The sequence below is a fragment of the Girardinichthys multiradiatus genome, chromosome 7 (assembly GCF_021462225.1).
Source record: "Girardinichthys multiradiatus isolate DD_20200921_A chromosome 7, DD_fGirMul_XY1, whole genome shotgun sequence".
NCBI lineage: Eukaryota > Metazoa > Chordata > Actinopteri > Cyprinodontiformes > Goodeidae > Girardinichthys > Girardinichthys multiradiatus.
The window spans coordinates 34,634,953-34,657,841 of NC_061800.1; the positions used below are offsets into that span (position 1 = coordinate 34,634,953).

A 22,889-nucleotide genomic window follows, 5' to 3' on the forward strand; every position below is an offset into this window, starting at 1 on the left:
TGTACTGGTACATATATTTCTGTCTTATTTCTTTCCCCGTCTCAATCCTAGGGGATCATCTAATAAAATCTAATTTTACGTAGGAAAATTGCAGGGGAAAAAAACAAAGCAGACAATGTGAATGTGGTATTTCCTCTATTTGCTGGCATACATTGACTGTATGATTGCAGGTTTTATTGCAGCTCTGGGTAACGTCACTTCCTGTTTTCGCTGTTGCACTTGGTGAATTTTTTGGTGTGTGAAGGCTCTCTCGTTTGATCTGATTTCTCTCTACTGTGATATCTCTTACTTGTTATAATACATAAACACGTTAAAACACATACCTTCTGTTGCTGTATTTAAAGTTTGGGGACTCTTCGTGTCTTACACGGTTTTTCCAGTAGTGGTAAGGTGTCGCTAGCTTAGCGTTAGCTTTAGCTCCACTATGGCTACCCGTTCTGCTGTTTCTCTCTCAGTCTCCTCCTCTCTCCTGCTCTCTGTGTCAGATGTTCAGTTACTCCTCTGCCTCCTTTAGTGATAATGGTACGTGTAATAAATGTAGCATTTTTGTAGCTTTGGAGGCGAGAGTATCGGAATTGGAGGCCCGGCTCCACGCTGTTGAAAAACCAGCAGATAGCCGAGGCCCCTTAGCCAGCGCGGAGCCACCGAGGGTAGCTCCCCATAGCAGTCCTCCAGCAGAGCCCACGCAACCGGGGCCTCAGGCCGGCTGGGTGACGGTACATAGAAAGCATAGTCCTAGATCGTTGTCTCAATAATCACCCTCTTCTGTATTTTAGCTTTTTTATTCTCTCATTTGTTGTTTTCGTTTTTCCCTCCTGCTGTGTACTTTTCCACATTTTTCTTTTGTCATTAAATCAACAGTGTGATTATGCCTGCCTCCTGCCTGCGATGGGGTCCTTCACAGCAACCACAGATGAAAACAAGTGCTGGCACGGCAGTTTAGATCAGCAGCACAGAAATTGTTATGCATAAAACTGTGTGCATTAAAAAGATTGGTTTATTAGTACTGAGCTAATGAATCTAAAACTTGGTTTTGTTTTTTCTTACAAAGGTCTCACTTGTGATGATCCATCCATCTGTCAAATAAAGAAAATTAATCATTTTAGTCAATGTAGCAGCAACTTACACATGTTTACCAAACAAAATATCTTTATTGTCATTGTAAATAAATGCTACAGAAATGGAATGTAGTTTCTGGTGCTAAAAAGATGCATAAAACAACAGACAATGAAGTACAAACCTTTACCTATTATTTTACTCTCCACCGACTTATTGACATATCAAGTGCATTACATGGTTAAAGTTTGCAATGTGTTTAATTGCATATTCTAAAATGACCAAATCTATTTCATTGATGTTATATTGTTGGGAAGAGAAGCCATATTGTTGTCAGATAAGCCTACTTTGTTACCTCCCTAGGCGGTAGTGGTGATGAGTCTGCTTTTGTTAAATAATACAAAACGCAGAGATGCAATAATCAAAGAAAAAGTGTAAAATATTTTTTTTTCGGCTAAATGCATTAGCATGTTGTATTATTTATACAGTTTATTGTATACATTCCAGAAAAAAAAAGGGCAATATGTAAGGTTATAAATAGAAATAGAAATCTGAATTTAAATTTTATTGTTGCAGAATAAACATAAAATGTATACCTTTACGTTTTGGGTTCAAGGACAGCTAGTCAGTAAATTGAATGGTTTACATACTACAAAGATGGATTAAGATTATTTTACAAAATGTCCCTTGACAGTATTGTCTCTTCCTTCAATTCTTCTTATAATGTTCCTTTCCCTGACCACTTATGCAGGTGGTGCAAAAAGTTATACTTTTATTTTCTATATTGTTACATACTGCATCTTTACTCCTGTAAACAGCTTTTTGTTTTTTGTTTTTTTGTCTTTGTGCACAATTCACTATGCTAATAAGTCTATATGAATTCTCACTTTTTAGACCATTTCAATGAAAATTAGCCCCGCTTTTAAAAAACATACTATTGGTCACTTTTTCACTTCGACACATAATCATTAGCAATATTTGCTTTCACGAGTGTGTCCATGCATGGTGGTTTATCGTGTTTGTCTCTGTGTTGTTCTGTGATGGACTGGCAACCAGACAAGGGTACACCACACCTCTCCCTCATTGACTGCTGAAGATAGGATACAGAACCCACCTGAGAAGGATAAGCAGATATAGACAATGGATGGATGGGTATTTGCTCTCCATCACCCTCTGGTGGCTGGATTGATTTTGAGTATGGCAAAAGAAGTTTTAAAATGGCAGAAAAAGTGAACAAAACAGAACTTTGATTAATTACAAAAGTGTCTGTGTTAATTTCTTGCTGAGTCCGCCTTCTTAGAGTACAGTTATAAAAAGAAAAGTATGATCTCTACCTGTTTCTTTAAGTATTTCAAACAGATGTATTTGTACTTTTTGACAATCTTTCTGTCTTTATTTTCATTTCATATCCCAACTTTTAGGACTATTACCTTAACTTCATGCACATATTCGTTTATTTCTGGTGCTGGAACTGCTACTGGAGCTGCCAAACTGGCTTTGTATTTTCTTTGTGATTTATCTTTCTGAGGGCTGGATATGTCTACGTTTAGATTTTGATGGGGTTGATAAAACCAGGCAGTAAAATTGTGTCAGCTCTCTATAACCACAGCTGGTGTTACTCAGTGGAGTGGTACTTTGATGTTCCCTTTGACATTTGGAGAATAACTTTTGGACCCATGTTCTGACTGACAGTCAAGATAAAAGGAATCTGTACAGTACACAGTCACAAACAGACATCAATGCAACCCTTTCAGCTAATGGCAGGTTTGGAGGTTCTTACATGTTTCCTTTGTTTACATCATTATTAAACCAAACGTTTTTTATGAGTCTAATTAGTGAAATGGACAGAGGTAATATTGAAAACACAACTAGCATGTGATTTCAATATTAAACATGTACAAAACCATGAGTTGCTCAGCCTTTTACATAAAAGATGAAAACCAGAAATGCCATTGCAGCGATATACCACTAACATTTACATTACTACAGAATAGTCATGAAGGGAAGAAACTTATATCTACAACCCCTGATGCTTTGTGTGAATTATAACACAAATGGGAAAAATACATGGTGGAAACATTATCTTTACATTTTAAACAGGAAAATATAATTGTTGCTGGACCCTCATCTTTCAAACATTTGGATGATTACCTTAAGCATTATGTTCTGGCATACTTAGAGATATTAGCAATTAAAGGCAATGACCAACCTAAAATGTTCTGATATGTATTAGTACTTAGATTGGTTCTGATTTGTTTCGTAGAAGACTGGGCATAAGCTTACATATTGTGCAGTCTCATATTTAACATGGAAGACTGTTGAGAGATTTTAGAAGAACCCTCCATTTTTTTCAAGTTATAGTTGTGGCTCATACACAGTAGATGTGGAGCCCAATCAGAGCCTTAAGACCATTCATCAGCAGGGATGGGTTCTTGTGTCATTGACCAGGATTAATGCAGACAGTGGGGCATTCAGGTGTTGCTGAGGATTGAGTGATCTTACAGCATTTAAATATTGAAGTCGAGTAAGGTGCAACCTTAAGCTGTGCAACCAGTGGCAGAGTTTATGAAGTGACATGTCTATATTGCATCATCATAAACCACAATAAATTTAGCTAAAGTGCCAAACAGTTACTTTAAGAATAGCTTGATACAATATATAAGATTAGCCATAAAATAATGAAGGATTTTCTAGGTCATACTGTATATTTTGGAAACAGAAATGTATTTGTGTCAATATATGCAGATTTGTGGAGGTAGCCAAAACACAACAATGGTCAGATTTTACAAAGTTCAACAAAAAAAGTTATTTCACACTTAGCATTTGATAACATTGTATCGATTACACCTGAGATAGACACACAGAGGAGTTTCTAAACATTAAAAAAATTATGATCAAATGGAGAATGCAGAGACAGAACTTATGCAGCTCAGATGAGATGGTTTTGCACATCAACCAGCAGGTCAAACGGGGGACCACTTCTCTCGTTGAGATCCTTAATTTTAATGCAGTAATTCAAAAACATGAGAAATTGTAATAGTTTAGAAAAAAAGAATATATAGCTTTATATCTTTAATTGTATGAAATGATGTGTGATTTATCATAGACACAAATTAAAACGTTTTAGAGATCTTGCACATAGTGATGACTGAAGTGTCTTAGACTGAAGCTGTAACAAAACTAATAGAGTAATCATTCGTCATCCGGTATGAAAAAAAAAAAAAGTCTGCACTTTTTTTCTGAGAATCACATACTAATGTCCGTATTTCCTTGAGCATAGTGACAACCCATTTTAAACTAGTAGTTATCTTATTGAACACTGGATGGCGTTGTTGTTCAGGAACTTGGAATTACAGCAGCGCTTAATTTTTCTTCACAGTCTCAGGGGAAAGGTGCTTTTTACATAATCAAAATTGGATATCTGATGTATTCATATTTTTGTTTCATGTTGTGATTCTAATCTTTGAGAAACCTAATGTACAACACAGAGAAGCAGCATCATGAAAAGAGTTTTCTCGTCGCAGGCAGAAGTCACCACACACTTCATCTGTCATCTGTCGGACCTTGCTCTACTACTAAACCAGAGGAAAAAAGTAAAGAAGGAAATAAATTAGTAATAAAACATTTCAATGAAAACTTTTGGACTTGAGTTGAATTTCTGAAAGTTCCAAGGTCAATAAACTGATTTTAAAATATACCATCCTCTAATTGTTTCAATATCTGTGAGACAGAATCATGAGAAGCTAAAACATTCATAAACTGACCAGGAGATGTTCTCTACAATCCGTTAGAGCTTAACACTTCTATTTATACACTTCTCCCAACATGTAGCTGTCCTGCAAGTAGTATGCAAATAGTGGTCCAACTGGATTTTCCAGGCTGGCTTTCACACACCCAGCTGCACCTGTATTTTGCCATAGACACTGGACACCATTGGTCACTGAGTCACTGAAGAACATCTTCGTCACTTCTGATTAGAAGGTTGATTCACCAGGGAGTCAGAGGAATGGTGAATGTATTACTCAGCATTTGCTTTCCCATTACTTTACCGAGGTTGTGAATTAACAATGTGTGCTGAATCCAAGTAAATGGCAACACATAATTCAGTCTGCAGTTATGGGTTTACTGCTTCTATTTATGAGTTAAACACCAAATTCCCAGTATTTAGGCCTCTTTGCTTGCCCTTTCCCAGAAGCCACTGTTCTCCTTTTCAAACACTGTTGTACAATAAAACAAATCATAGTACAGTATGACCTGTGTCTCATCTAAAAAAAATATGTCCTACAAATTTGAAATTCATACTGTACCCAGAATAGAAATAGAAAATTTTAATAATTCCTGAAATAAATTGTTGCATTACATTTTTACTAAATGGCTTTAACAATGTTTAGAAGTTTTTGTCATACCGGAAATATTGTTAGCAAGAATTAATACTAAGGGAACATCTGCACCTGTAAAACTGCATAAGTTATTAGAAAAAAAAAATCATAAGAAATGATGAAATGCAAATAGCCCTCTACAGTACACATAATGATGCCAGTTGGGGAAAAAAAACATCTTTGGAATGTTTTTTTTTCAGCATGCATACAAAAAATGAAATGTATACAGAATGGTCAAAAACCTTTCTGAAAGTAAAATTCACCCAATTATGATAAACTTTAGATTGTGCTCTGAATAAATAAAAAATAAATTCGTAAAGTGTATGTTTTGAAGAAAAACCTTGTCACCATTACCTAGAACTCTTTTGGCAGAGAAAAAAAAAAAACACAGGGATTTTTTTGTTTTTCAGGAAAACAAATGGTGGATTATTGGTTTTGCTGATCCAGCAGTCAGTAGCCTCCTCTTGTTTGTGACCTCTGTCAGATGACAGTGAAGGTTTCCAATAAACAACAGTGTTGGTGAGTAGAACTCACTGAACTGTCTCTTCCAATTGCAGTCTCTTCACCTCCTTCTGAAAGAAACAAGTTCCTTCCCATAACAATTCCTGCCCTTCTCTCTAATTGTTTTCTGTGCTCTGCTGCATCTCTCCTCACCATTGCTCTTTTTAGCACCAGCAGCAACAACCCAGATACCTTTACCTTCCCTTTATTGTCACTTGTGTTGCTGACTTCCAAGCTAGTCATGACTTTTTAAAAAGTAAATTGTTAGTTTGAACAAACTAAGACAAAATATTAGCATGTTTTACAAGCAGCATCTCCAGGGAGGACAGCAGCAGCAGCACAGCTGTCGAATCGGGTTCTTCTTCTTATACCTTCCAGCCGCCTTGAACTTCTCATTAGATGCAGCTACGTAATCTTGTGTCCGCTCAACATTGGTTTGGATGTGATTAATGTCAGCCCCTTGTTCCTCTACAAGCATGAAGATATCCATGAACAGGTCCCTTAGCTCTTTCATATTGTTCTCCAGGCTCAACAGTTCCTGTGTTTAGGGGACGATAACATAAACAGATATAAAGAGGGATTATAGTTAGGTGATGGAGAACATAAACTACAAACTTGCATACTGACTCTTCATGTGACTTTGTCTCAGAGTTTGAAATTTAGTATATGTTTAAAGATTTATGTTCCAGAATTTTGTCATTCTTAGGCCCCTTTTGCACTGGATTAAGCGCACAACATAAAACATTAGCCAGAACATGTAGTCTGAGTGGAGTCTTCTTGAGGTCCGTTGTGGTGAATGTGTATGTGTGTGTCTCACTGCAACAATCCCCATTATGCAAGATGGAGCGCGAGAGTTCCCTGACTGTTCTGAGCATGCGAAAAACCTCTGTGGTATGATAATAATTTTTCTTTTTTGTGATGGAAGCATGTCCTGATTTTATGTGCAGTGTGAAGAAGTCTGGTTGCAGCTGTGGTAGCTTATCTGATGTATGACCCACATGCACCTAAATGGCAAGGTTATTAGAAAATGTAAAGGAGGACTGGTCTCATGCCTGTGTAACCATGTTCAACCCTATTAGTGGTAGTGTTAAGGTACTATATTGTAAAGCTTTTAGCATCATGGCTGCTACTGATTTTAGTGCAAGAAATGGTCATCAAAGCAGCAGCAACAATGAAGCAAAAAAAAAAAAGAAAAACAAATTAAAAGAAAGCTCCATATCCGGGCTTCTTTCACATAGAGATCATTAGCTGCCATGCTTCCTATGGGACTCCTAGGTAAGAATAAATGCACTCCCCTTTAAAGTGTGCATATAGGCAAGAAACCCACATGATTATTTCTGACACTACATGGGCACAAATAGCCACACCAGGTTAAATGTATTGCACAAAATCCCTTGTTCAGTGTTGCACTGCACTAAGTATAGAAAAATTTCTCAACTGTCTTATCTTGTGCTGCTCATAAAATCGTAAAAATACTAATACTAAAGGTGTTCTCCTCTCCACAGTGCGAGTGAAACTGATGGTGAAAGTGCAGAAACATTCGACATTTAGGGGAAAATTTCAAAGATGAATATTAAACATCCTACTGCAGCATTGTGACAGGATAACTAAACAAGCAGTCAGGAACCTAAGAGGGTAGTAGGCTCATGCTTTCCTTCACTCTGAAATGAAACTCACCCAATTTGCTACCATCCATCAATGTTCAAATAGTCTTGGGCATCCTGAAGACCATTGTGCAGTCTTAATTCAGTGTGAATGGGGCCTGATTGATAAAATGATTTGTATGTTTCTTTTGGTAATTTTTGTCATATGTTGGCTGATATATGTTTGTTTAGAAAAGTAATGTCAATAAAGTTTTTCATTTACTTATCATTATTTATTTCATTCATGACATTTTTCAAGGATTTATGACCCATTTTTTTCTGCCCTCACCCTGTGTCTCTGCTCGATTTCAGACAGTTGTGACCGTGTAATTCTGACATCATTTAGTAAGTTCTCGTTGAACACCTCCCAATTTCCTGTGGCGACCATCTCATTCACCTCCTCCTCTGTAACATTCTTTTCCAATACCTCCAGCTGCCGCATAATGAAATCCTTACAGCGTTCCTGCTTGGTCAGCAGACCTTCATTATACTGGCGCATCACCTGGAAGTAATTATAGCAAAAGAGAAAATAAAAGAGGAGGGAGGGTCGAGGGGTTGAGGTATGAGCGAGTATTTCATTGCCATCTTTTTTTAACATAAACATAATTTATGTGTGATTCTTTGAGCTTCCCCACACTACACATTTGCTGTGCACATATGCACATGTTGGTGTAGAGATATGTTGGTGTAGAGATACATAAAGCTAAGTAATTATGCAAGTATATGTGTATCAGTTCTGGCAATGCTGGTTTTGACTCCATCTTCAATCTTTAAATTTTTCAAAAATGTTTATGCATTTATGAAGAGCATCTCCTACTTAAGTGAATTCAGACTTTTAAAATAAAAGTAACAAAGCAAAGTTGTTTCAAGAATCAGATGCAAAGAACAGGGTGTCCTTTCAAACCTGCTGAAATCTGCGATGCAGAGCTGCATGCTGGGAGCGTTGTATTCTCACTGCAACAGAATTAGTTCCCAGCTGGTCCTCAGTTCTTTGTGCCTGTTTTGAAAGGGCATCTAAACGACGGTGGAGGCTTTCGGCCTGCAGTTTGATGTCGCGTGTTATGCTGCTTTCTTTCTTCATCACGCTGAACCGACGCATGGTTGCCACCAGGGTCTTCTGCTGCTGACAGAACTTCAGAACCTATATTATTAGATGTAACATTTTAGTATGAGCCACAACTATAACTTGAAGAAAATGGAGGGTTCTTCTAAAATCTCTCAACAGTCTTCCATGTTAAATATGAGACTGCACAATATGTAAGCTTATCCAAAAAAAAGACAATCAAATTCCTGAGAAAAGTATGCATACCTCTTGGACTTTTTCACCTTTTATTACAGTTTGTGGTTATGTTACAGTCACAAACTTCAATTTACTTATTAAAACTTTTATGTGAGAGACCAAGACAAAGTAGCACACAATTTGGCATAACATTTGAACAGTTTAGTACATTTGTATTCACTCCCTATACTCTGATACCCCTAAATAAAATGCATTGCAACCAGCTGCCTTCAGAATAAAATAGACTGGTATATGGACTGAACTTATATAGCGCCTTTCCAGTCATACGGACCACTCAAAGCACTTTACACTAGAGCCACATTCACCCAATTGCACTCACTAACACATTCATACACCAATACGCAGATCGGTAGGCAACTTGAGGTTGAGTGCCTTGCCCAGGGGCACATCAACATATGGCAGGAGGAAGCTGGAATCAAACCTGCAACCTTCTGATTGCAAAACGACTACTCTTCCTACTGAGCCACAGTCACTTGTAAATTTAAATGTGTGTAGTTTTACCAGAGTATAAATACAGCTGCTCTGTAAAGGCCTCAGAGGTTTATAAAAAAACATTAGTTAATAATTATCATCATTCTAAAGATCACAGCGGGACAGGTCAGCTGAGGCGAACAATAAAGTAAGTTTAGGCTATGAAACGATATTTCAAGCTTTGGATATCTAAAAGGGCAATATTCAATCAGTTATTTACAAAATGAAAAATAATGGGACAACTGGAAGCACTTTTTGGGGTTTACCACAAGCTATGTAGGGAAAACATTAAATCTGTGGATAAAGATACATTTGTATGATGAGATCTAAATTGAACATTTTGGCACACCACCGTCAGAGCAAAGAAAACCAAAGTAGAGACTGCAAAAGACTTGAGCCTGGATGAAGGTTCACCTTCCAACAGGACAAAGACATTCAGCTCAGAGCCAGAGCTAAATGGTATGGAATGGTTTGGATCAATGCATATATTCATGTAGCACAATGGCCCAATGGTCAAAGTTCAGACCTAAATTTAATTGAGAATCTCTGGCAATACTTAAAAATTGATGCTTACAGATGCTCTTCATCCCATCAGACTAAGCTTGAGTTATAAAGACATAAACCCCATCACAAAAAAATATTTTGGAATTTGTTGCAACATCACAAAATGTGAAATAGTTTACGAGGTTTAAATACTTGTGTATGGCACTGTAATTTTTCTACATTACCTCTGTTTCAAGTGTTGAGATGTCATCTTTGATTTGCTGAGCTTCAGAGAGAAAATTCTGGATGATCGGCTCCTCCTCAAACACCACAGCCTGCTGTGTAATGCCCCCAACTTCCACAGACTCATCATCATCACCCTCCACCGAGAAAGTTGTAATAGAGCCGGCTGTTGCCTCAGACAACTTCTGAGCCCTCTGTTGCAGCTCTTCCAATCTATCTCTCATTGTGGAAAGTTCCTCTCTTCAAAACTCAAAATTGTTGAATGCACTGATATCTGCAGTGGTGATAAGATGATTCTAAAAAGAAAGAACAACTTGAGATGTTCATCAGGACAAGTCAATGACCGGCAATTTGAAGAAAGAAACTGAAAAGAACCGCTGATATGAAAATTCGGTTTTGCTGCTTTAAAGATACAGATCCAGGCTACACCAACATTTCTGTTTCCCTTGTTTCTCTCAACCAGCTTTGTAATGATTCGGCTTGATGGTTGTGTAATGTTTCTAAAACCCAAACAAAAAGGGTGAAAGAAATGAGATTTTACTTACAACTTGGAAAAGTATTGGAGTAGAATGGATCAAGCAGTATGTAAAACACTGCAATACATGGAGCAAAGCTTACTGATTGTTGTGATTAATATTGAAGCAGAGTGGCAGATCATCAACAACATTAAAAGCTTTATTAAGCAGGGACTAAACATTTAGCTCCTTCACAAGTTTTATATCTTTGCTATTTTGATCATTTTGTACCAAATTATGTTGGGAATGAAAGAACCTATTTGGCATCGGATGTTTTTAAATGGACCATTCCTCAATTCATACCCATTTTGGGGATGTTGCGCACTCACTTTGATGATCAATGACTTAAAATAATTTTCTTTATTGTACTCATACACCTCTGTTTATGGAAACATTGTTTTGTGATTCCAATAAATTGTATCTAACTGCTGGAAGTCAGAGTTACTTTGGTTTGACGAGAGGTCTAGTGGTCTTTTTACACTGTGCTATTTTAGCAATCTTGTAAGACTATTCCATGACACACTATGAGACGTGGATCTAATAAATGTTGATATGATGTCAAGTTTGCATATTGTATAATAACCGGTTAATTTTAAATTGGTTACAGCATAAAGCAATAAGCAACGTCATCAGCGCATACTGCATCAGGATACACCATCCATCTGTGCAGCCAGAGACAACTACAACAAACAAAATGAAGAAAAGGAGGAGGAGAATATGGACGCGGTCGTGGCTTGGAAGAGTTAAAGGTACGTAATATTACCCATTTATAAGCAGTTAACATCAATAATTTCATAACGGATACTACTTTGATTTCCCAATTGATATATCTGATTAAATAAAAAATAAATAAATGAAAAAAGTTAGACACAAACGCACACGTGTAACAAGTGATCAACTGACCATTGCATCATTTCTGCTGCATTTCTATTGACTGATTAGTAGATGTGGGTCATAGCAGCTGTCACACTGGGAAATAGTCATTCTAAATATCTGACACTCACACATGTTTATTGCAGATTAGCTTTGGTCGCAAGACACTAACAACGGCCATCCTTGTACCCGTTTCACAGATTTAGAACCATGACCAAAGATTTGTCTACGATTTTAGACGTCTTTCGTGTGCAACGACCCAAAATCGCACAGTGTATACCAGTCATAAATCATTATTTTTCCTTGGAGTTAACTTACACAAATGGGGTTCAGAACATTAATCAATGGGAAAGGGGTGTGGGTTTGAGAAAATGTTTATCTCAATAATTTATTAAAATAATACCAAGTTGACACAATTAGTTAAGCACGTGGATACAAAATGGTTTGTTTATTGGTGAAACATAAAAGTAAGTTGGGACAAAATGGAAATATGTGGACATTAAACGGCGAAGCGGCAAAAAGATCCAGACCCAAATCAAATCCTAATTTTAAATATTTGATTCTGAAAAACAAGTAAAAACATTAGATCAAAATTATATGATGGATAATAAAATTGAATACTCATAAAAGTATACATCTGTAATGTGCATAAATGTCTATTTCAGGTATCAGGCCACATGAAAACATACTTTAACTAATGTAATTTCCCACAAAAATAAGGTATTTTTAGCTATATAAAAACAGCATGATGAGGGGAAAAAAGGCTAAGTTTATCTGCTTGTTTATCTGCACCATCAGCCAGACTGACTGGAGTAGATTTACCCATGAGAACTGAGTCATTTGGCTTTATCAGCAAACCCAGCCAAAACAAGGGAGGAACTTTACTTCAGTTTTCCTGCTAAGAGAAAAAGTGTCTTTGATATGCAGTACATATCATGTACATATTACTTTACATTAAAAAAATTAACCAAACCCAAAAAAATATGATTATGATTAAAATATGAAATATGATGAAAAATGTGATAATATGATTATTCTGGCAATGCTAAAGCAGGATACGGTACAGAAAGAACGTATATGACACACAATCTAATTTGACAGTGACTTACACTCAGCAACCATTTTTCATGCATTAAAACAGCATGCCAAATATTCTGAACTGTCTTAGTACCATACAGATTTGTACCTTAGAGGTTGAGGCATAATCTTTGGCGAGCATGTGATTGTATTGTGGGAAGAGAGTGTTTTGGTGTTAGGAAATGAAGCATTGCTAATCACAGACTAACCCATTTCTCTGTAAATTCTAAACGTACATGTATATTCTTAAAGTACAACATTGTGTGTATGTGCTTCATTAAACGTAAAAGTCTTATACCTCAAAAATAAGTATCCGCTGAGCTGAAGTCCAAATTGTGCCCTCTATTTTCCTCCCTACCTGTTTGACACAGAAGAGCTGATTAAAAAATTGCTGGAAGGATTTAGGTGCACATTCTCCAGTGTTTAGCCTAAAAATCTGAAAGAAAGTGGGACATGGTTCAAGGAGTTTAGCTTCTGTCTCTCTCTCTTTCTCTCTATCTCTCTGTTCAATAAAAAAAAAAGCAAATAGTATTTTCCTACCATACATCTGCTCCTTTGTCTGCATTTTTGAAGGGAAGCCTTTGTTGACATTCTCTTATTTCCATGCTGGTACAAATGGAGGAGTGTCCAAATGTACTTTTTTATGTGTTCATAGCCCTTATAGTTCAACAAATAAAATTATTGTTTGAGAGCTCCAGATATTCCTAAGCAAGCTGTTAAGCTTCCGTTACAAATTTCCTCTTTAACCGGATGCTCCTAGTCAAAAATCCCAAAGAATACAGAGAAACAAGTACAGAAACATGAAATATCTCTGCATAGTTAACCTACAATTTGTATACATATATTTCTAAGAAAACTGTTCAATTAGGGTTAAAATTCAATAATATAAGTTTTAAGGGTGAAATGTTTACTTTACCTTAGTGTTCCATCAGAGGTTGTGTGGTAAGGAATCCTATTTAGACCTTTTAATGTAATCAGAGATCATCACTCCTTGATCTCCTGTAAATGTAAGCACAGTTGATGCTTATCAGTTGTGAGTAAAAGATTTCAATACTTGACAACAGTTATACCACAAGCTGTTTGACAGGAAACTTGTACTCCAAACTCCAAGAGTTTAGAGGAAGCCAGTTTCAAGCACCACCCCTTCTCTAGAAAAAAACAACAACATGCAGACAGCCAATAAACAAGCAGCAATCTAAAGGCCTGTTTGCTTACACAAAGAAATGAGAGGTGACGCGATTAAGTAAATGAGGAGGCATGGATTGCATGGTGAGCACAGTGAATCTATAAACCCTACCCTCAGGCTAATTCTTAGAGAGAAAAATAGAGCACATCAAATAGTAGTGTATAGTGTACACAGCTAATGCCAAACAATAGGAACTGCAGTTAGAGTGTCAACCTTAGCATTAGGTTTCTGATCTGCTGAGGGAATTTTATGTCAAGTTTCTGAATACCATGCTTAAAACCCTCTTGATCTAAGGGTATTAGACCCCAATATATCTGCTGAGCATTTTTGACAAATTTCTACTGACAAGCCCCACATATCCAAGAATGCTTTCAAAACAGGGAGGGAGATTTTCACTTATACCAATGCAATAAAGTGGCTTGTTATTTCCTGCTCCAAGAGAGGTTTTGGTTAAGGTTTATTAGAAAAACAGAGCACATACAAAAAGATATCTCCAGCAATTGTACTAGAAACAATAACAGTAGGTTTTAAACAATTTTCAATGAAAATGAGAAAAAAAAAATACTGCAAAAACTTGCAATCATTTTGATTCTAGGATTTGTAGTGGTTCTCAAACAACCAAAATATCTGTACCGGCTGATACTGCAGTGGTAATTTAATTTAATTTCTTGTTTCTTGAAAACGTTTTACCTCTTTTCCAAATGGGTTCATCTGGAAGGTAGATGTTTGGATCATCAAATGACAATAGCCCAAACACTGAACCAAATGCAGGGTAAAGCTAGAAATGTATGTGACTTTAAAGGCTCCATTGGTAATCTTCTCCTATTACTGTGACTATTCTGACTACTTCTTATAAGCTTGATATCAGGAACTGAAGATGAATGAATGAGAGGTGAAATGTCTTCAAGAACAACAAAAAGCATACTGGTTGCTTCAACTTAAGCACTTAGGACCATCATGTCCAGGATCACTGAAAAGCTTGTCCAACACATTTTGCCATTCTTTTGACCTAATGCAGACTAACTTCATTGTACATATGAAAAACACTGCCTCTGAAAAATCAAGTTCAATACAGTTCTTTGGCAAAAATATCTGTTTCCTAGTTAGTGAACATCTATTGTCATTTTATCACTGTAATTCTTCTGCTTAAAGTATTTGTCCTGATCTGTAATTCTGTTTTCATCTCTTTCTGTCCTCATCTCAATGGGTTCACAACATTTGTGAGGCATGGTATTTGTCTGATTTAAAGCAACACTTTGTCTTGTGAGGAAATAATTTCCTCAGCAGAGGAAAAAAGCTTCCCACACACAGCTCATCATATGTCAATACGAAATATGCTGAAATACAGTGTTGGAAGGCTATGCTTTTGCTGTACATGCCAAAAAATTAAACATAGTTATTATCAGGAAGAATAATTTCCCCCACACTTAAACAGTTTAATAACCACAAACAAATAATCCCTAAAAGGAAGATATGGTTATCAAAATGAACGTAAACTGTTTTGTTTTTTTCTGATTATACCAACCTACTTTTAACCTTATCACAATGAGAACAAGTTTCAGTGCAGAAGGTGAGCCTGTGTTCTGTGGATGATTAGTAATCCATCATTTGGCTCTGATTATTTTCTCTCTATCGCTGCTAAAGGATTAATCTCACAAACCTTTGGGAAAACATGATCCCATCTTGAAATCTCTTAATTGGGTCTAGCCTATTCAAATGTGATTGAACTAAAAGCTAAGTGTGTGTTTACCACCATAATGGTTGCATACTAACTGGGAAACAAATTTTAAAATAAGTTTACCTAGCTTATACACTGGTATGGAAATATTATTTTACAATAATTATCAATATAGTAAAAAGCATAAAAACATGTTATGTAAATGTATCTAAAGTACTTTTTTTTTTTTTTATTAGCCTTTATTTGAAAGGTCTAATTTTCAGAAAGTCTTTTTGTACATAGCTTTATATTTGTTCCAATTTCATTTAAGATTACCGTTTCTTTTGCTCAAAGGATTGATTTAAGTATCTTCTAATTCTAGATAAATAAAGTAAAATAAATGTATATACTGTCTTATTGGCTCCTTCCATCCCATCCATCCATCAATCCATCCATCCATCCATCCATCCATCCATCCATCTTTATAATGATATACAGGTCCTTCTCAAAATATTAGCATATTGTGATAAAGTTCATTATTTTCCATAATGTCATGATGAAAATTGAACATTCATATATTTTAGATTCATTGCACACTAACTGAAATATTTCAGGTCTTTTATTGTCTTAATACGGATGATTGTAGCATACAGCTCATGAAAACCAAAAATTCCTATCTCACAAAATTAGCATATTTCATCCGACCAATAAAAGAAAAGTGTTTTTAATACAAAAAACGTCAACCTTCAAATAATCATGTACAGTTATGCACTCAATACTTGGTCGGGAATCCTTTGGCAGAAATGACTGCTTCAATGCGGCGTGGCATGGAGGAAATTTTTATCTCCATAAAGCTTTTCAGCAGATGGAAGCATGAAGTGCTCCAAAATCTCCTGATAGCTAGCTGCATTGACCCTGCCCTTGATAAAACACAGTGGACCAACACCAGCAGCTGACACGGCACCCCAGACCATCACTGACTGTGGGCACTTGACACTGGACTTCTGGCATTTTGGCATTTCCTTCTCCCCAGTCTTCCTCCAGACTCTGGCACCTTGATTTCCGAATGACATGCAGAATTTGCTTTCATCCAAAAAAAGTACTTTGGACCACTGAGCAACAGTCCAGTGCTGCTTCTCTGTAGCCCAGGTCAGGCGCTTCTGCCGCTGTTTCTGGTTCAAACGTGGCTTGACCTGGGGAATGCGGCACCTGTAGCCCATTTCCTGCACACGCCTGTGCACGGTGGCTCTAGATGTTTCTACTCCAGACTCAGTCCACTGCTTCCGCAGGTCCCCCAAGGTCTGGAATTGGCCCTTCTCCACAATCTTCCTCAGGGTCCGGTCACCTCTTCTCGTTGTGCAGCGTTTTCTGCCACACTTTTTTGTTCCCACAGACTTCCCACTGAGGTGCCTTGATACAGCACTCTGGGAACAGCCTATTCGTTCAGAAATTTCTTTCTGTGTCTTACCCTCTTGCTTGAGGGTGTCAATGGTGGCCTTCTGGACAGCAGTCAGGTCGGCAGTCTTACCCATGATTGGGGTTTTGAGTGATGAACCAGGCTGGGAGTTTTAAAGGCCTCAGGAATCTTTTGCAGGTGTTTAGAGTTAACTTGTTGATTCAGATGATTAGGTTCATAGCTCGTTTAGAGACCCTTTTAATGATATGCTAATTTTGTGAGATAGAAAGACCTGAAATATTTCAGTTAGTGTGCAATGAATCTAAAATATATGAATGTTAAATTTTCATCATTACATTATGGAAAATAATGAACTTTATCACAATATGCTAATATTTTGAGAAGGACCTGTATATATATATATATATATATATATATATATATATATATATATATATATATATATATATAGAGAGAGAGAGAGAGAGAGAGAGAGAGAGAGAGAGAGAGATGACACTACTGGTCAAAGGTTTTAGAACGCTTTTCTCACTTAATTGGTCTCTTTATTTTCATGAATATTTCAATTGTAGCTTCTCACCAGACACAACAAACTTGAATGAACATACATGGAATTATTTAGTAAACAGAAAGTGTGAAATAACATTTATATATTTTAGATTTTTACAAAATAGCCACCCTTTGCTTTTATTACTGTTTTGCTCTGTTGTCATTCTCTCCATCTATCTATCTATCTATCTATACACGACATGCATATACATGTATATATAAATTTCAAATGTTTAATCCTGCAATGTAATCTAATTTAACTTTCCTCTTTTATTAGAGACTTTTTTTCTTGTAATAGCTATGGCTACAGCCATATGTAGCTGACATCCAGTAAAAAGTATCTTGGCAATAGTATAAACCTCTAATGCTATGTCAGAATCATATACCATTTTATTTGTGCAACATAGAGAAAATAAATGTCAATTTTTTTTCTTGTTCAAGGATGAGACTGAGAGGCTGTTCGGGAGTTTTTTTTTATTTCTCAATTCTTCTCTATGTCTCTCTTTATCTCATTTACTTTGAATGAAGGATACCAAATCGTTGCTTCTGATATCCCCTCATTTATAGAAATACCAAGAAAACTGTACAGCAGCAATATTGTAAGACAAACTCCACTTGATACAGTGACTGAGACATCCCAACATGCTCTCCAGAATTGAGTGTCTTTGAGATAAAACACCAGGGAGATATTGCACTTTAATACTTTTCAGATGATGTTCTTCTACAATTAGGTTTTAAAATAATGGCATGTTCATCTTGAAATACTCTTTTTTCATTGTACTCTCTTGCCTTTTTAATACTTTCTCATGAATAGTTATTTCTTTTCAGCGGACCTCACATTTATTTCATGCCAGGCTGCCTAAACTGCAGCTCCCACTTTTCTTCAGTTGTGGAGATGAAACCATTAATGTTTGAAAATAGTTATCTTGTTTTTGGGAGCATGTTTGTTTTTCATTTTTAAAATAATGCATTTCTCTTCCTGATTTTTTTTCCATAATGAAAGGTTTCAAAGAACTTTTTTTGATGTGCCACAAATCCATTTTCCTTACTGTTGGATACTAATTATTACCATTGCTCAACTGTGTGTGACCTCACATTTATATCCTATTTATATTCAGGAAAGTACTGGTATTGCTTTTTTTGTTCTATAGATGAGATTTAAAAACTGATTGCCCCTTATTACAAGTCCTCTACTTTTTACACAACAGAATAACAATATTATTAGGTGGAATTCTTTATTATATGTCCTCAATTTAATAAGGTAATGTCTGATATAGATTTAAATCTGTTTTTCAATAGAGACCTAGGCACAAATCCAACAACATGCATGACAAGCAAAACAGAAAGCAATCAGTTCAACATTCTATTTCAAACACAATTCAATATGAAATAATGTCAGTATATACAGAAAACACTGATTGTAAACACAGGCCAGTAAGGCTGTAAATTAATATTTATATATTATTTTTTACATGTTATAATAATATAATAAAAACTGCTATCTTAGATTTGAATTGTTACATTAACTGCTAAAAAGATTACTGTGACCATACTTTGAGATTTTTATACATCTTAATGGCTTATTCGGTAGTTGTTTAGGAGGAAGTCAGCAGAGCTCTTAGTCCATGTACTAAGTATTGTACAGGTCCTTCTCAAAATATTAGCATATTGTGATAAAGTTCATTATTTTCCATAATGTAATGATGAAAATGTAATATTCATATATTTTAGATTCATTGCACACTAACTGAAATATTTAAGGTATTTTATTGTCTTAATACGGATGATTGTGGCATACAGCTCATGAAAACCCAAAATTTCTATCTCACAAAATTAGTACATCATTAAAAGGGTCTCTAAACGAGCTATGAACCTAATCATCTGAATCAACGAGTTAACTCTAAACACCTGCAAAAGATTCCTGAGGCCTTTAAAACTCCCAGCCTGGTTCATCACTCAAAACCCCAATCATGGGTAAGACTGCCGACCTGACTGCTGTCCAGAAGGCCACTATTGACACCCTCAAGCAAGAGGGTAAGACACAGAAAGAAATTTCTGAACGAATAGGCTGTTCCCAGAGTGCTGTATCAAGGCACCTCAGTGGGAAGTCTGTGGGAAGGAAAAAGTGTGGCAGAAAACGCTGCACAACGAGAAGAGGTGACCGGACCCTGAGGAAGATTGTGGAGAAGGGCCGATTCCAGACCTTGGGGGACCTGCGGAAGCAGTGGACTGAGTCTGGAGTAGAAACATCCAGAGCCACCGTGCACAGGCGTGTGCAGGAAATGAGCTACAGCTGCCGCATTCCCCAGGTCAAGCCACTTTTGAACCAGAAACAGCGGCAGAAGCGCCTGACCTGGGCTACAGAGAAGCAGCACTGGACTGTTGCTCAGTGGTCCAAAGTACTTTTTTCGGATGAAAGCAAATTCTGCATGACATTCGGAAATCAAGGTGCCAGAGTCTGGAGGAAGACTGGGGAGAAGGAAATGCCAAAATGCCAGAAGTCCAGTGTCAAGTACCCACAGTCAGTGATGGTCTGGGGTGCCGTGTCAGCTGCTGGTGTTGGTCCACTGTGTTTTATCAAGGGCAGGGTGAATGCAGCTAGCTGTCAGGAGATTTTGGAGCACTTCATGCTTCCATCAGCTGAAAAGCTTTATGGAGATGAAGATTTCATTTTTCAGCACGACCTGGCACCTGCTCACAGTGCCAAAACCACTGGTAAATGGTTTACTGACCATGGTATCACTGTGCTCAATTGGCCTGCCAACTCTCCTGACCTGAACCCCATAGAGAATCTGTGGGATATTGTGAAGAGAACATTGAGAGACTCAAGACCCAACACTCTGGATGAGCTAAAGGCCGCTATCGAAGCATCCTGGGCCTCCATAAGACCTCAGCAATGCCACAGGCTGATTGCCTCCATGCCACGCCGCATTGAAGCAGTCATTTCTGCCAAAGGATTCCCGACCAAGTATTGAGTGCATAATTGTACATGATTATTTGAAGGTTGACGTTTTTTGTATTAAAAACACTTTTATTTTATTGGTCGGAAGAAATATGCTAATTTTGTGAGATAGGAATTTTGGGTTTTCATGAGCTGTATGCCACAATCATCCGTATTAAGACAATAAAATACCTTAAATATTTCAGTTAGTGTGCAATGAATCTAAAATATATGAATGTTAAATTTTCATCATGACATTATGTAAAATAATTAACTTTATCACAATATGCTAATATTTTGAGAAGGACCTGTATATATGCCCGCTTTACCGAAAAAACACGATCATTTGAAATATTTACGTTAAAAATCAAAGCTAGGATTTCATCTACATGACTCTGTTTTGGTTTTGCAAGTTTATCATATTGACACTGCTGGTCCATAGTGTACACTACAGTTATGTGGAGCCACAGAGAAACCTCCATCATACCACGTATGGGTGAGATAGCAGGGCGATATCCAACTTTTAAAAGAAGACCAGCATGAGCCTGATATATGGGTCACACACAAGCAGAATTAAAGAAGAAAAAAGGTGAGATAAATGAGTAAGGGGACCGAGATGGTCAGGAGGGCAAGGATAATGAGGTCAAAACATTGTCATTAAGCCTAAGATTGATACCAGGGCTGGTGACTTTGACTACTAAAATGACAGTCGGTGACCTAAAAATTACATGGTCCCTTTAATAGGTGAACATCGTTTTGCCTTGGGTCGTTTAGGTTTTCATTTGTACATGACCATAGTTGCAGGTATAGTTTATTTTCTTTTTTTATTATTTCACAGATAATATTCGTTTTAAAAAGTTTACCCTTTCAACAACTATATACCGTCTTAATCCTAAGCCACCAACAACTCTTTAATAAAGATTTGTAACAGTTCATATCCCCATTCTGTGCCTACGTGATGACATTTCATCCCAGTTCCATACTCAGGGCTTAACCATTGCATATCAGTAATATTTGGGAATATTTTTAATACTTTTGGAACTAGATAATGATAGAATTCAAATCTCAAGTATTATTTATCATATGTTTTAAACATTTTATTGCACTCTGTCCTTTAAATGTGGTTCTGAAGGCACATTTGGGACAGTCTGATTTAATGAAATATGAGAAGCTATGAAGGCTGATAAAACCAATAAAGTACATAACCACCTGCTGGCAGTAGATAGGGTTGAAACCAAAACTATTCATATCCCCAGCAGGTCTAAATGTAAAGTTACTTTAACTTTACCAAGATCTGTACTTCTGATAGAAAATTAGACAAGTGTCTCTCAATATTTGTTGTTTAGCTGAGGCCCTATCCCATTACCCTAACCTTTAGTTCCCTCCACAGATTCTCTATCATATTTAAGTCTAGAGTTAGGTGGGGCCTCTCCAAAATGTTAATATTACTTACATGTAAACAAAAATATGCTATGGAAGATGAAATATTACTTTAAACCTAAATCTTCCAGTGTTATGAATAATTTTGGTCTTATATGTATAATTTTTGTGTACTTAAAAAACCTATTTGCTTTTAGTACTAGACTATGTGGGCATCATAGAAAATGACTGTAAATTGTAATTTACCTGCCCCAAAAAATTGGAAATGAAGCAACCAAACTACTTCAGTACAAAATGACAAATGGGCAAAATAAGTACCTGACAGTTCTTTCACACCACCAGTGAGCATTTCTAATTTTGCATTTTGATTTTTTCAAAAATCACTTTTTTCAAAATTTGTTTGTGTCCAACAGATTTAGTTTCACAAGCAGAGCATTACTGCTTTCTCTATGATTCTTTTCTTGATATATATATATATATATATATATATATATATATATATATATATATATATATATACCTCACCGAACTCTTCCCAGGCCCGAGTTTTTGCCTCTGCCACAGCCCGGGCCGCAGCACGCTTGGCCTCACGGTACCCGTCAGCCGCCTCAGGAGTCCCACAAGCCAACCACAGCCGATAGGACTCCTTCTTCAACTTAACAGCATCCCTTACTGCTGGTGTCCACCACCGGGTTCTGGGATTGCCGCCACGACAGGCACCGCAGACCTTACGGCCGCAGGTATGGGCAGCAGCATCGACAATAGATGCAGAGAACATGGTCCACTCGGACTCTATGTCTCCAACATCCCCCGGGATCTGGTCGAAGCTCTCCCGGAGGTGGGAGTTGAATACATCCCTGGCCGAGGGCTCCGCCAGGCGTTCCCAGCAGACCCTCACTATGCGCTTGGGCCTGCCGAGTCTGTCCGGCTTTCTCCTCCTCCAGCGGATCCAACTCACCACCAGGTGATGATCAGTGGACAGCTCAGCCCCTCTCTTCACCCGAGTGTCCAAAACATGCGGCCGAAGGTCTGATGATACGACAACAAAGTCGATCATCGACCTCCTGCCTAGGGTGTCCTGGTGCCAAGTGCACTGATGGACACCCTTATGTTTGAACATGGTGTTCGTTATGGACAATCCGTGACTAGCACAGAAGTCCAATAACAAAACACCACTCGGATTCAGATCGGGGAGGCCATTCCTCCCGATCACGCCTCTCC

The 22,889-nt window shown here is 37.2% G+C and overlaps 1 protein-coding gene across 4 annotated transcripts; it reads right to left on the reverse strand.

The window, feature by feature from the left end:
• Positions 1-5,369: 5,369 nt before the first annotated feature.
• On the reverse strand, positions 5,370-13,605 carry stx19 (syntaxin 19). Of its 4 annotated transcripts, XM_047369966.1 has the most exons (7): positions 13,458-13,605; positions 13,082-13,198; positions 12,840-12,899; positions 10,079-10,372; positions 8,484-8,720; positions 7,869-8,081; positions 5,370-6,474 (listed from the first exon to the last, which is right to left on the reverse strand). In XM_047369966.1, exons 4-7 carry the CDS (start codon positions 10,298-10,300, stop codon positions 6,238-6,240), a joined length of 909 nt encoding a protein of 302 aa, XP_047225922.1. In that variant the 5' UTR covers positions 10,301-10,372; positions 12,840-12,899; positions 13,082-13,198; positions 13,458-13,605; the 3' UTR covers positions 5,370-6,237. The 4 variants fall into 4 exon arrangements, with proteins under 4 accessions (XP_047225922.1, XP_047225921.1, XP_047225925.1 ...); XM_047369965.1 differs by lacking the exon at positions 13,082-13,198; XM_047369969.1 differs by lacking the exons at positions 12,840-12,899; positions 13,082-13,198.
• Between the last annotated feature and the right edge of the window lie 9,284 nt (positions 13,606-22,889).

Excerpts from the sequence above, each read along its gene's own strand:
- stx19 (XM_047369969.1), bottom strand. The coding sequence starts at position 10,300 with ATGAGAGATAGATTGGAAGAGCTGCAACAGAGGGCTCAGAAGTTGTCT. Across the intron at positions 8,721-10,078 it reads TCTCAACACTTGAAACAGAG|GTTCTGAAGTTCTGTCAGCA; the intron begins GTAATGTAGAAA and ends CTAATAATATAG. Across the intron at positions 6,475-7,868 it reads AAATCGAGCAGAGACACAGG|GAACTGTTGAGCCTGGAGAA; the intron begins GTGAGGGCAGAA and ends CCCTAAACACAG.